Source organism: Eulemur rufifrons, chromosome 15 (assembly GCF_041146395.1).
Source record: "Eulemur rufifrons isolate Redbay chromosome 15, OSU_ERuf_1, whole genome shotgun sequence".
In the NCBI taxonomy this organism is placed as follows: domain Eukaryota; kingdom Metazoa; phylum Chordata; class Mammalia; order Primates; family Lemuridae; genus Eulemur; species Eulemur rufifrons.
The window spans coordinates 73,776,336-73,792,274 of NC_090997.1; the positions used below are offsets into that span (position 1 = coordinate 73,776,336).

At 31.8% G+C, this 15,939-nt stretch overlaps 1 protein-coding gene across 1 annotated transcript in view; it reads right to left on the bottom strand.

The window, feature by feature from the left end:
* The window catches only part of TRDN (triadin), a 304,482-nt gene that overhangs the window by 143,452 nt on the left and 145,091 nt on the right, over positions 1 to 15,939 (bottom strand). The window contains exon 13 of the mRNA XM_069489089.1: positions 1,782 to 1,835. Coding sequence (XP_069345190.1) covers positions 1,782 to 1,835 — 54 coding nt within the window. The remainder of the gene's footprint in view (positions 1 to 1,781; positions 1,836 to 15,939) is intronic.

A 15,939-nucleotide genomic window follows, 5' to 3' on the forward strand; every position in this document is an offset into this window, starting at 1 on the left:
TGATACTTCAAAAACATCCATCTACTATAGGATTATGCCAATTGTGTTTAAGTTCTGTCTCCACATGGAGTACCTGAAAATAATATTTCTATGCATAATTTAATTATATGCCTATGGTGTTAAAAAACATGTTTAAGAAAGATTTATGGAGGATCTTCAATGACACAAATGATATGTATTCCTGCTTTGGTGCATCATTGTTGTTTTAGTAAATACGTACATACAGTACCCAACTCGTTTTGTTCACTGTTCTTAATCAATACTTTCATCTAATTTCCTTACAAGTATAGTTCTAACAAGACTTTGAAACTCTAGGTTACTATTCAGTCAATAATAAATATTTTATTCTGGAAATCTATGTTCTTAGGCTGCCTTGTCCAATGTAATTTCAATGTTGAAACAAAGAGCCCATAGCCCCAAGCCCAAATTTGAAGAAAGTTTTCAGATATCTTTTCAATTTTCTCCTCTTGAACTCTCCTAATACGAGCCTGAAGTAACACTAAATTCCTGCCTCAAGTCATATTTCCACATCTATACGATGGTCCTCAGAAGTCTCTGTCAAAACAGAAGTTGATTGCATTTTTTATGAGAATATATAGACATTAACAGCAATGATTCCTTAAACTGGTAGTCATTTGTTTGAGGAATTCACTCTGAGCTGCATTTTCACGTATTAAAAAACAGAGTTGTTAATATTTTCCCTGCCTTTCTACTTTCTATAATATTTATTACATTTTCCAGCAGAACATTCCTAAAGATAAACAAGTTTTATTGAATTTGTAATCAACATGAAACTAAAATCTGATATTATAGCTCTAACCATTCTAGCATATATTGTTCATAAACAACATAATTGAGTCAAATGGTATTTAGCAAACCCATTTTACCAGTATTTATTAACATAATTCTGCATATAGTTGGTTCCAGGGTTAAATATAGCAGAAAAATTTTGGTCAGATGCAAAACACTGAATCTATATAATGTGATATTCTAAGGAGTCTGCTACGAGGGCCTTCTACACAGAAACAATTGTACTGCTGCCTATATGTATCTCCTTTATTGCTTGATATTGTATAATCTAGCATAGGAAAGAAGATAAGGATCTTCTCCAATAAATATTTTACCTTTTATTTTCTAAGTGTGTTCTGTAAAGTTCTCATAGATAACAAAGGCAGAACATTTGTGCCATTCCTTTATACTTTCACCAAATTTTTTGTTATGGTTTGAAAATAAACCATTTTTAATTCCCCAAAGATATTAGTAAGTGATAAAACTAATTTTCTTAGATGGCTCATAAAAATAGAATAATTAATTTATAGCCATATCTGGAACCAGATTTTTTCAGTTTGGGTATTTATGAAGTAATATTAATTTAATAACATTCTGACTGATTTTTCTCATATGACATAAATTATAAAGTATAGTGAAAACTATGAACATGTGTATATTATTTTATAGCTGTATCTCTCTCTCCATGTATCTATCTATGGCTTATTTTTAGAAATATATGTTAAAGCACAATTACTAAAACTTGGAGCAAAGATACTAGTTATTGGGCCCTTTAGCAGCTTCTCTACAAATCTGGCATTACTCTCAGTCATGCTTGCTTCAATTACTAAATAAATACTTGAAATGTGTATCTTCATGCAATGTGTTCTATAATAACCCAGCAGATGGTGCTATTCTGCAATAAACAGCTTTTGCTTTTGTCAATAAAGTGCCATGGACATAAAAAAAATAAGAAGAGGGCAACAGATTTTTAAAAGCGTTTTATTACTTACCTTGTACCGCAACTTTTACAGTCTCTTGTTTGGTTTCAGGAGCTTTTCCTGGCTCTTAGACAGAAAAAAATATAAATTATCATGAAGTACTATTTTAGAAAAATATATAACCAAAAAAAAGAAATGAGGGGGAAATGAGAAAAACAGACAAACACAAAGCATTGCCCTTGGCATTCAGAATTTTTATTAAGAAATGAACACAGTTATTAGGGGAACTGCTGAGAATGAGGCTTACTGAGATAAAAAATAACCGAAGCAATTTAAAACATAAGATAAAGATTCCAGAAACTATTTTGACCATGGAATATCAGTTTGCATTATTTAACTCCTGAATTTGAAAATCTCAGAATTCTTTGTAAATTATTTCTGTATTATCAGCCCTTTGAAATGGATAGGGGCATTTAGACACAAATAAAGTGGCTCATTGCAGGTCACTGAGTGACTATTGAGAGAATAAAGCCCAGAACAACCAATTTCAAGCTTAAGTCTTTGACTCTAAAATTTCATCCCCTATGCTGTGCTTCGGTGCCTGTCACTGTTTGTCTGGCCTTAGGCAACAATATATGTTGTGAGGGGCTGAGCAAGCTTCATTTTGAATCTTTCTTCCCTCTTGTCTTAGTTATTGTTTTGCTATTGTTCTTTCCCACTTTGTTCAGATTTTTCTCTTTAAAGAAACAGGATACAAAAGACACTTATATGATAAACATTTAAATATATCTAACTATTAATAATTAGAATGAAAAATAATGATGAAATAAAGATTTCGAAAAGCAATGGCCCATTTCATATTTCACTTAGTACGGTTCCGTGATTGACTTTACTAAGTTTTCAATAATAGAATTATTTAACAATATGAGAAGGAAGATTTGGTCATTTATTTTAGAGAATCACCTTCATTCATTCATTTATCAAATATTTATTTATGACCCATTCCATGTAGGTGGTAAGTTAGGTGTAAATATAATATTTTATGCACATATATATTCAATCTCTCATTTAATTATCATCAAATGTTGGTTACAACTTATTTAATAGTACAATACTAGTTACTGTTATAAAATAACAAAATTGTATCAGAATAATTTGGCAAAGAATCATAATAAAAGATTCCATGATTTTTGGACGAATAAAAGGTGTTCAATTTCTAATTTGTGCTTTATTTTATGTTGGTGACATAATTATTCATTTATATCATAACCATAATTATTAAAATGCTAATTTTTCATTCTGTTTCATATAAAAGACATATCTGTGTATTCATATATAATTTTAGTTATTACTATAGTTATTTCTTCAGATAAAATATTCTTCTGCCAAAACTAAATTCAGTCTACATATGATCTCTTTATAACTAATTTTCTTTTTTTTCTGGAGAAAAACTTCATGCCAAGCACCATGCTGGTACTCTTTGTCCAACATGGAATATATGGTCCTAATTAATAATTAGTCCAGAATTACATATAAATATTGAATTAATACTATATTTCTATGTATTTCTCTAACCTTACACCTATGTGACTGACATTTAGTAGGCAATTATTAAATAATTATTGATTTGAAAAATGGAGGAAAGGAAGAAAACAATACATCCAAAAGATAACCAAAAGAACCCTAGTCTGAGTTACTCCTTGGATATCTCAACATATCAGAGAATTGTAGAATAGTTTGTGATTAATTTTTTTAAAAATATTTTAAAATATCAGTAAAGTACCTTAGATTTTGCAGCCAATTTTCCTATCTTCTCTTTCTCTTATGCCCTCTTAAATCACTGATCCTAAACAGTCCCACCACACCTAGGATTCTATTGGACCACCCAGTTCACACAAGTGCAAATTATGAGGTGCTTTTCTTAGGGTCTTATTACTTCTATTGACCATTTAGTTTTTCTGTCAGCTGCTTTCCCCTTCAGTGGTGAGGTTCAGAGACATTCTCCTCACTGCTGAGCATTTCCCATTTGAGTATCCTAACAGGTTGGTAATCTCTTAACAGGGTCACATCTTCAATAACCCTAACCCATCTTAAGTTTGGCTATGTGCACACTGAGTGATCATATTTTACAGTGCATTCTCTATGGGATCCTCTTTCTAAGCCTTAGTTCCCTCCCTGAGCTCTCTCCGTCCCGTCCTCCCAAAAAACAAGAGTCCACTAATGCACACTGATTTCATGACAATACTATTCCCAGGTAAAAATGTATTTTAAAGTGGCAATTCTACAATGTCTCCTTGCAAAGAAATGATTTTAATGGAGGTAAATCTCAAGATCATAGCAGTAATATGTTTGTTTCTTATAATTCCATCTCTTCCTGCTCTGATTTTAATCTGTAAGTCAATTTACACTATTTCACAAACTGTTATATAAACCAAATCTCAGTAGAAATTAACAGTTTAAAACCAAATGCCTTTTCAACAAATCTGCCCCAACAACAATATTAGCCCAAAAGTTATTGAAGTCACATACAAAGACAATCAGATTTGGCATCTGCTTATGCACAGCATTTCTGTTTTGAAAATTGCATGGCTTTAAAGAAGGATTCAACTCTGAAACCATAAATGCACAATATAAGAAGGCCACACCAAAAATCGTATGGGTGAAAACACATTAAGTCCAGACAGACAAATTTTCATGACAAGTAACTTTTCTGCTTCCTTTTGATTTCTGCTAACTTTGGCAGAAAGAAATTAACTTTTTATTAGGAAAATTTCTAAACATATAAAAAATAAAGAAGACAGTATAAGGATCCCCATGTTCCTAGCACTCAGTCAACCATTTTCAAGCGATGGACAATCTCATTTACTAGGTACTACCTCTACTACATAAATTACAATGAAAATTTTATTATACTAAATGAATTTATACTTGTCCTAGCTTTTATTTTATAATTTTTTAAATTATATTTTTGAAATAAAGTACACTTTATTTTATTGTGAAGTGCATATCCATTGAGTTTTCATGTATAGGTTTCACATAACTTTAGCACCAAATGGACTGCTATACTGCCAGCCTCCAACACCAGTCTTTGGCTAATGGACGACAGATAAATAATAATGGTATTGTTGAGAATTCTGTTTACAACTTAAATATTTTTTAAGCTTTCTCCCATCTTTGAAAAAAAATCACTACATTTATTATGTTTTTACTTTTCTAAATTGTGAGAGATCAATTACGACTTCAAAAGCAACAATGAACGATACCTGAATAACAAGTAAGTCCCTCCACTTCAGCAAATAACAACAAAATAAATAAGAAAAATTCCCCCCAGCTAAAGTAAAGTGGCAGGAGAATGAGTAGCAGCAGGTGGTAAAGCAGATAATGGGTTTCCATGACATGCTCTTCATCCTGGTCATTCTTAATACCCAGCACACTGGCTGCCACAGTACAGATTGTTATTTCAGTGTGTAATCATGTAATTATTTACCTGTACAACTTCCCTTCCTACTAGCCTATAAATTCCCTGAGATCACTGATTTTTACTAATTCACCTTCATAACCCCAGTGCCAAGCAAAATGCTAGGCAAATTCTCTCCATTATACATGTAAGAAATTGCAGAGAAAATCTAATAAAAGTGAGGGGAAAAAAGGCCTGATTGATCAGTTTGAAATGAGACATTAAGTTTAGGAATCTATTTCATTTTTAAGATGATACAAAATTAAACTGTCTTTTTCTCTTGATCACTGCTTATGTATTATGCAGCGAATGTATTAATTTTAAATTTTAGAACTAGATTTTCAGTAGAATATACTGTGATCTAGATTACAGTTGGAAATTTTGCAAAATTTCACTATTTCAAATATATTTCTAATTAATATGCTGGATTAGGAAATATAGAAATTCTGTTTAAGATCATGGTATGAGACAAACATTTCTTCAGGACTCAAATTATGAAACAAGCTTCTTTTATTAACTTTTTAAAAAAGAAATAGAAATACTTTTAAAAGCTTTCTCTTGCTAATTCTGCAATAGTACGAGACATTGAGACTTTTCTTAGATGAGAAAACTAAATATAGAAAGTTGAATGACTTTTCCACAGACTAAGAAATTCATATTTATTGGTTCAGCAGGTAACATTTGAACCAGTAATATAAAACCTCAATCTCTCAAAGTGTATACATAATTTTTTGCATAAGATACTAGAAACTAATAACAAATTATCCTGCAATCCAATGAGCTGCTAAATCAAACTCTAAATTATTGTTTTGTAGTCTTATAAAATCCAGTGTTATTTCTAGTTGTAGATATTCCCAACATAGAAAAAGGTCAACATTTAAGTTAAAATTTACTATATACTTGAAAGCTTTTAGACTAAGCCTCTTGTACTTACAGCTCCAGGAAAACATATTTCAGGGCCATTGCTTTATTTCAGTATGATAATCACCCTATTGAGATGAAATTAATCATGAAGCAGCCTTTGGCCATCCTGCCTGACCAAGGGGACTGAAGCCTGAAAGAAGGGCCTATTTGCTGCCAGATATGCAAATTGTAAAAGGTGCACAATGCAGAAATATGAATAATTTATCAAAATAATCTGTATTGCTAGAGGTTAAAAATCTAAATAAGTTGGCTGCATCATTTACAATAGGTAGCATAATTTTGCTCGACTTTTTTTCCTCAGAAAATCTTCACCTCATCAAGTAAATATATTTTGCTTTAGAATCTAAGTAGCCTCTACACTAATTTATAGCTTAGCATCATAGAGTTTAATTCAGAAAAAAATGATTATTCAATAACTGTCAAAATAGTCCCTTTATTTTTCTTAATCTTTAAAAAAAAACCACCTCTCCCATTAAAATTATTCTAAGAATTTCTTAATTTGAAAATAAAAGAATTTTGACACTTTAATTAAATGCAAGTCAAAATTCACTCATACTTTTTACACATGGAATCAGCTTTTTCCAACATTATTTAGAGAAAATTAAAAGTAGAAAACCAGAAAATGATTGGGAAACATCAATCAGAATAATGTGCATTTCCCCTTCATAGCATCATTTCGCTGTTTGAATAATGTGAAAATGAAAAGTTTCTTAAATAATTAACATTTTAAAGTTTGGAGGTGAAAACCAAAGTATTAATATATTTAAATGATTAAAGAAAGAAAGCTCTTCTCTTTTTGTAACAAAAAGGGAAGTTATGAGTGAGACACTTAAAATATTTGACATATTAAGGGGAGGGCAATTTCCATTTAGACTAAGAAAAAGCCTAACGCCATGCATCTAACAAAACAATAGAATGTGATACCCTGAATAGGAAGTCCCATTCTTTGAGATGCCATAAAAAGAAATACCATCTTAGAGGGGTCTTAGATGTATCTGACTAAAGCAAAGGGACAGTAACAACTGGTTTGTCAAGGTTTCTTTCTATCCTTTTATAGCAACTTTCTAAAATCAATGACTATGAACACAGGTTGAAGTATCAGAAGAATTTACCTATATTATGTTTTGATGGGAAATTTCTTGATTATTTTTATTATTGAAGTTTACGTTGGTAGTCCTCCATTACCATAAAAAATTATTTTTTTCTTTGATAATATTTTAAAAGCAAGCATTCTGACCAGTAAATCAGACTGATTTTCTTAGAAGTATTAGCTTTTTAGAACAATTACAACTCAGATGTTTAAATTATAGCTAGAATTTCAAGTGGAAATTGAAATAAATTTCATGATTTAGAAAAATTATTACATTCTCCTTATGAGTGATTTATTTCCTTGGCTAGGATTGATTTGAGATCTGTAAGAAAAAATAAATTTTAAAAAGTAAGAGTTTATTTTAGAAAATAAGCCATTTTTATATATATAAAGAATACACATATATAAAAGAAAACAATTTCTGACTATTTAGTCATATTTTCCAGTTAAAATTTCAGTCATAAAAATTAAATGCGGTTCTGTTAGTAGATCCCTAACTTGCAACTTATACAGGGTATAGGGAGTGGTTTCCTCATTAAATGGTATGTTAAAATAACATAATCTAAATTCAGCATTTAAAAAAACAGCCCCTATTGTTCTAACATTAGTAAACAATGTATGTGTATATCACCATTCTGTTTTTCACTTTTCTAGAAAGTAAGAAAAACACACACCACTTTTATCCATTACTCAATTTGGAAATGTTATAAACTAACAGAGTTTTAAGTGTAAATATAGTTCTATAAAATATAGTAAGGATAGTGCAAGGAAAAACAGGACAGAGATGGGTTTATTCTTGCTTGTATCCTTAATCTGTAGCACAGTTCTTGGCACTGAATAGACATCCAGGAAATGTTCTTGCATGAATAAATGAATAATGATTAGGAAACGTGGTGTTTGAAAAATCAATGTTATATGCTTGACAATTCTAAATCAAATGGGTAGCAATTATCCTCATAAAATTACTCAGACTTCCTGAATCTTTTTTTCCTCTACAATTCTGCAGATGTCAAAATCTGAAGATGTTATAATCAGATTCAAAGAGAATCTAAGTGTTTTGCAAAAATGGCAAGGTTTATAAAATGCAAATTTATTGCACTGATAAATTAGAATGATTTCCAAAGGTAGGAATCCTTAACAGAAAGTCCTAAATCAAGTAATCTCAGGAAGAATTTAGAGGTTATTTTGAAGCAAATACTCTCTGGTAAACTTGATCTTCAGATTGAACAGACAGTTTAGGGATTGAACAATACGCAATTTGATTTTAAAGGAGAAAATGCTTCTCCAAATAATTACTGAAGTTTGTCACTTACTCTTTCTTCTTTATTTATTGCACGAGTAATATGATGGAGTAAGGCAGCATATTTCCTAAACATAAGAATTAGCTCCTCCCACAGTTTGGTTAAGGGCATTGCAGGAAAAATGCTAAATAAAGTGTTTGTAATCTGAGTTTTAGAGATCGGCAATTTTTAAGGAGACGGGATATAAATAAAACTTGAAGGAGAGACAAGGTACACCGCCACAAATGGGTAAGTGAAAGAAAGTTGAAAAGTGAGTGAATGATAATGTATTCTCCTGTAATTATGGATCAATCTAGCTGAGGCAGAAAAGTCTTGAGAAATAAAAGACTGAGAAATAAAAGCTGTTAAATAAGTCGGCTGCTACTACCTGAGGCTGTTTCCGAACTATGAATTCCCACATAATGAACTTTAACCTAACTTAGTATATAAAGAAACTGAAATCTTACTTAGAAGTATGCTTTTTGTAACTAACAACTGGGGTCTCACCCAACCACAAGCAGTTGAGCTTCAGTCAATCCAAGGCAGTCAACTGATTGGCCCATGTCCAAATAAAACAAATGTCTAGCTATAACCAGTCATGCTATTTCTGTACTTTACTTCCTGTTCAGGCTACCAAAGACCATTGCCTACCTGAGCTCTCTGAACCTCCTTTAGTTTTGAGCTTGCTGGATTCATGAATCACTTTTTGCTCAAATTAATTTTGTTAAATTTAATTTGTTTAAAGATTTTATTTTAACAAAGTAAAATTTTAAAACTTGTTTAAAAGTAAACAGTCAAAATAATGGGCCAAAATTATTTTGGTCCTTTTTCTTAGGACACTGAGAACAACTGCATTTTTGAACAGGGAATTACACAACAGTGTTTTGGATGGAGCTGAAACCCACTGTACTAAGTGAAGTATCCAAAGAATGGAAAAACAAGCACTACATGTACTCGCCATCAAATTGTTATTAACTGATCAACACTTAAGTGCACGTATGGTAATAACATGCAACGGGTACCGGGCAGGTGGGAAGGCGGAGGAGAGTATGGGTATATTCACACCTAATGGGTGCAGTGCTCACTGTTTGGGGGATGGACACACTTGAAGCTCTGACTTGGGTGGGGCAAGGGCAATATACGTATCCTAAACATTTGTACCCCCATAATATGTTGAAATAAAAAAATAAATAAATAAATTTAAAAAAAATAAAAAAAACTTACCACAATTATCTGAGGAAAGGGCTTATACTGGTACCATAAAAGCCAAGTAAAATGTCACTGTGTGATAATGTCTTAGACTAGACAAATGTTCATGGAATTGGAAAGAAAATAACAAGTTCAAAATTTAAAAGAAGAAATTAATAGAATGTTGTTTGACCTATACAGAGGAGAAAAGAAGTCTGCTTATTTAAATAAGACAGGTTTTGGACCTGATAAACAGAATCGGTTTTAACAAAATTTAATTAAAGTTTATAATACTTAATACATGTTAATACTATAATATATCTTAATTTTGAAACAATAGTAGAAATTCAAGTGAAAATACTGAATAGACACTTGAAGAAAAGAATAGTCCCTGAAGAGATGTGGAAATTGTAAAGTCATACACTCAGAGGTATAAACTAAAATTTTAAAATTTTAGTGAGCAATTTTTCCAAGGGAGAAATGAACAGAAGGCCTCACTCAGGTTGCCATTCCATCAAGAAATATATTAGTTAATAATGTACAAGAACAATCCAAATATTGATTTCAACAAGGTCAGAGAAGAGAAAGTTTTTAAAATGAGGGAATAAACCTTAGGGTTAAATAAGCGGTCCCTGGAAACCACTGTGGACATGATCTCAGAATAGGAATGAGAAGAAAAGGAAGCCTGTCTTTGGGGATTTAAGGTGGGCAGTGACAGGATGGAGGTAGAGCCTGTAAATCACTCAGGTGACAAGTATGGCAGAGGCCACTAGAAATAAAGAAAATACAAAGTGGCTTAAATGTAGCAGATGGGTCAAACAAAAGCTCTTTTCAAAATAGGAGATGCCTGTTTTTCTGAAAGACATTAAAGAAATACAGAATGGAGAGAAAAACATTAAGAAGTCTGGGAAGTAGGAAGGCAATTAAAGTCCCAGTATGTGTAGGAAGAAATCGGAAAAAGCACAGGAAGAGATATTCGCCTGGAGAGGTATTTACCTCTTCATTGGGAAATCTAAATTCCCCTATCAAAATGTCAGGAATACACAGTCATTTCCTATAAGGAAAGTATTGTGATCAAAGCTGACACAATATGCAAAGAAAGAAATTCAAGATAAAAATAGATTCCACATAACTGAAAATGGAATTTTACTCAATAAAGGAAAGATTTGGAAGTTAAGGAAGGGACCAAGATAAAAAAAAATACTGGAAAAAAAGAGGAATTGAAAACAATGTAGGTAATACAAACAGAAAATAATGAGATAAAAGATAGTAGTTGAGGGGAGGAAAATGGAAAAAGATATTAGATATTCACATTATTATTATTGAAATGATTGAGGTTTTATAGTGCATAAAATTGGATTACTACACATTACCTGTGAGTATTCTGATATATCAAGGTTATGGGGCAACCTTTCTTTCTCAAAAAAAAAAAAAAAAAAAAAAAATAGCATTTATCAAATAGTTAACAGATCTCTAACAAAGACAGAAAAGCAGTACTTGATTATTCCCTTCTTTCTGATATTGGAATTTCAATATTCTCCTTGAGCTTTTATCAACATTTGTTAAAAGCAAAATATTTGGATGAAATAACAACTAAGTTTTGAAGCTATGTACTATGATAGATGCCTCATATTTGACGATATTCCCTCAACATAGTAAGAGTATGCAATTATTTATGTAAACATGTAAATGATTTTATACATTGATTGTTATATTTGAGACATGTAGGAAAATATATACTTGGTATTTAAGATAAAATGTCACTAAATGACTTAGGCATTTAGATAAAAATCCACATTGATTCCTAATTATAGACATTGTGCACTTTTTGTACTGTGTAACTGTTTCTTAGCTCATGTTTGTGTCATGGTTCTAAGGGTTCAAATACTTTAACTGTCGGCTCACACACTAATAATCCGATAAATGAATGGGCTTCTTAATGTTGGGGTCCCTAAAAGAGAATGTCACCATTTCATTCCCTCCTTTCAATCAGTCTTTGAGGGAAGTATGCAGACCTCTCGGGAACTGTATTCTCCAATGTCGGGCTTACACATCTAAACTTAAATTGGTATTTAACTGGCAGCCTAGTGGTTCTCTTAATAGCAGGATGATAAGCTGAGGTTACCGAGGGTTGACATTGCTTCTGGAGGCTGTGTTTTCACATACTGCACCAAATGTTCCACTTTCCCTGGATTACCATCCAATGAAGCATAACGGGTTACTTTAGCAGCCAACTTATAAGTTTGAATATTCAAAATCCATGCTTATATGCACAAATAAAGGAGTTAATATTCAATGCAGGAGCAATGTGCATAGAAGCATTTGAGAACAAGTGAGTGAATGCTAGTATATAAAAACAATTTCCCACATGCTTTGGTAAAGGCACGGTATTACCTCTCTTCTAACAAATGTCTCAACTGAATTCTACTTTCATAACTATGGGGCATCCAACTCATGCAACTTTAAATTTGTACACATTGAGCTTCCAAAGTCCTTTGCATAAATTATTTCACTTGATCTGCATCATAACCATATATAATAGGCAGCTAGGACCAGACTAAATTACAAGTATTCTGATTCCTGGTATAGAACGTAATACAGCAAGTCTTACCACCTCTTCAAAATAATGTCATTTTTTTGTGCATCTTTACACTATAAATTTTAATATAAAGTTTAAAACTTTATATTATATAATATTTTGTTATACATTCTATATTTTCTATTATGTGCATATATGTAATGAAGAGCAGATATAATTTCTAAAAGTCTTGCTATGATTCATTTTGACAGCCATATATCAATATAAACATAGGAAAATATTTTAACCTAAATGGCTCTTCCTTTTAACAAAATAAGAACAGCAATGGCAATAATAACAGCCCATTTCTTTAAAGCAGATTTACAGAAAATCTCTGTTTGACTTAAAAAGAGAAAATATTCTATTATATGACAAGAAGTCCAAGATAGGAGGGTTCCGAAGTTGATTAACTCAGGGGGAAAAACTGTCATCAAGGGCTTCCAGATCTTTCCAGTTCTCTTCCTTGCATCTTCAAGGGGTCAGCTATGACCTCATGGCTGCCAGGTAATAGTGACAATTCCAGGCGACATCATCAAACATGGAAATAGTCAGAAGAAGAAGTAGGACTAACTGCTTCTTGGTCCTCTGTTTTAGTGGTAAGAACAACTTTCCCAGAGCCTCCTAACAGCATGTTTTAGATATAACCATCATGTTGAAAATTATTATTTATGTTTTATAAATGAGAAAAATAGAGAAAAGAGGGTTCCAATAATTTATGCAAAGTCACATAGCTAATAGGCAATGGTCTGAGGCCAGAATCTGAATTCCCTGCTATTATGAATATTTACTCTTTCTTATCCTGCTAGGCACACATCAGAAAATGATGGAGTTCCCTTCTACTGGGCTCAGCATGAGTTAGCACCTCTGGAAAGCCTTCCAGGACCTCCAAAGTCTGAGAGATAGATGTGCCTTTCTCTGTACTTGCCTAATAACCTGGATTTTCCCCTCAATAGCCCTTCTCTCTCCATTTTTTTGTGCCTATTTATTTTTGGTTCCCCACACTAGATCTTTAATTCCTCAACAGCAAGTTATTTTATTTGTTTATTATTTTGTCTATTGCACCCAGCACATAGTAAGAACTCACTTTACATCTCTTGTGAAATGAATGAATTGAAGGACTCCAAACTAGCAGATCACAGGCTCTAAACTGCCATACGCTTCTACTGAAATTGAAAAATTCAGTAAATGAGTTTGCTTCATGATTTATGTGTAGTCTGTCCTTTAATTACTTATCTCACTGGTCACAGAAGTAGTATTAATATCACAGCATCATGTTAAATTAAAGTAATAAAATAACAATTGTGTATATATGGGTGGGGGAGGGGATGGGTGTATACATACATAATGAGTGCGATGTGCACTGTCTAGGGGATGGACAAGTTTGAAGCTCTGACTGGGGCGGGGGGGGGTGGCGGGGCAAGGGCAATATACATAACCTAAACTTTTGTACCCCCACAATATGCTGAAATAAGAATAAAAAAAAGACAAAAAAATAATAATTGTATATAAAAACAGTGATAGTATTATAGGATAAACATACTTGCTCAAAAGTACTTTAAATATTTTAAATATTATCCATTATAAAAATATCCAAATAATAGCAGTAAGAATATTGACCAAAAATAGAAGAATAACATCTAGCTCCATTCTTTTTCTAAATTAATTGAGGATTTATAATGTATTTACTGTAATTGAGTTTGGTTGCCTTTACATGAATTCGATCTTTGAATTGTTCCAGAAAAAAAATTTTTATCATTTAAATTCTCCAATATATTTTGGAAATTTTAGAATTGGCTAAGTTAAAGAAAATATCCAAAAAATCTAGATTTTGTTTTATGTTAGAATATCATCAGAATAACAAAAGAGTTATTTTTTTCTAAGGAAATCATTTAATGTAATTTATATTCAGTGTTATAAACCATTGTGTCGGTTAAAAGGAACTTGCCAGGCTCAAATACAGGGGCACAACTTTTCAGAATCTCTTCTAAGATCTAACAAAGGATGGGTTTCTTTCATGTATAAATAAAGAAAATAGTATCTTTGAATATAGTATATAGCCATGAACAAAGAAAAGTATAAAGAACACAGCATGTTATGCACACAAGTGTTCACAAGTTTTGCTACCATTGGGACTATATAGTTGATTTTAAATTAAGAACTTAAGAAGCATGCAATTTAGATATGAAACAGACCTGCAGGTAGTAACGTATATTCAATGTTTGAAGAATTTAAGATGTGGTGTGCCCAATCCCATTCAAGCAGGCACTGGCATTTTTTTCTAAAACTTAAGTTGCTCTATGATTTAGAATACTAGTTAACCCCTGTGTCCCTGATTACTCGTAAAGTTAAAATCTGTACATTCCTTTATACATAAACAATAAAATGAAAAATATAATCCTAAAACTAAATGCGTTTGTTTCAATTATCTGAAACTTTTATACTAGGAATATTAATGCTGGAGTTATTTAGTTAACTTGATAAATTTTCAACTAACTCATCTTTGGTGGTAAACCTAATATTTAAATATTCTACATAATGAATGCATATGAATACATAATATAATTGCTAGAATTTTAGAAAAATGGAAAGTGTTCTTTACAAAGGTATTTAATTCTAATGATTGAAAAAAGTGAGTATGTTTCAATTCTAGATAAAGGAAACAGGGACCTGGGATCAAAATCTTTAAATACTATTACAAATATTACTACTACTGATATTATTACCAATACTGTGTATATTGTATCCCTGGGCACATACTTTCCTGTTGCTTTTCTCTAATACACTAAAAACCAGATGATGGTATGTCCTTGTTAATCCTACGGTGAGGTTCTTCTTCCATGTATCTGGGGAGCAATGTGTTAAATCTTGTTTATTGAGAAGAAGCTCAAAAATATTTATGTAAAATAACAACTAATACTTTATATTTTTATTAATAGTTGCTTTAGGTCACTGAGAATTGAACAAGAGTCTTTCTTTTTTCAAAGAAACAAATTTTGAAATTGTAAGGCTCATAATCTAAAAAGACTTAGGGATAGATAAAACTTGTAAAAGATCATATAATAACACTTAATTTAAATGAAACAAAAATAATGAAAGACTTATTTCTATTATCTAAATAAGCAATTTCAATGTCTAAATTTACAGGTAACAGTACATTGTCAAACTCATTGATATAGTTGAACTATGGATATGTATCACACTTAGAAGCTTACAGTGTTCCTTCACTAAAGCAATAAATGTTGGCAAAGATGCAGAGACATAGGAACACTCATATACTGCTGGTGGGACTGCAAACCAGTACAACTTCTGTGGAAAGTAGTATGGAGATATTTCAAAGAGCTACAAGTAGAACTGCCACATGATCCAGCAATCCCATTACTAGGCATCTACCCAAAGAAACAAAAGACATTCTATAAAAAAGACATCTGCACTAGAATGTTTATAGCAGCACAATTCACAATTGCAAAGATGTGGAATCAACCCACGTGTCCATCAATTCATGAGTCGATTAATAAAATGCGGTATACGTATACCATGGAATTCTACTCAGCCACAAAAAACAGTGGTGATCTAGCACCTCTTATATTATCCTTGATTGAGCTGGAGCCCACTCTACTAAGTGAAGTATCACAAGAATGGAAAAACAAGCATCACATATACTCACTATCAAATTGGTATTAACTGATCAACATTTAAGTGCACCTGTAGTAATA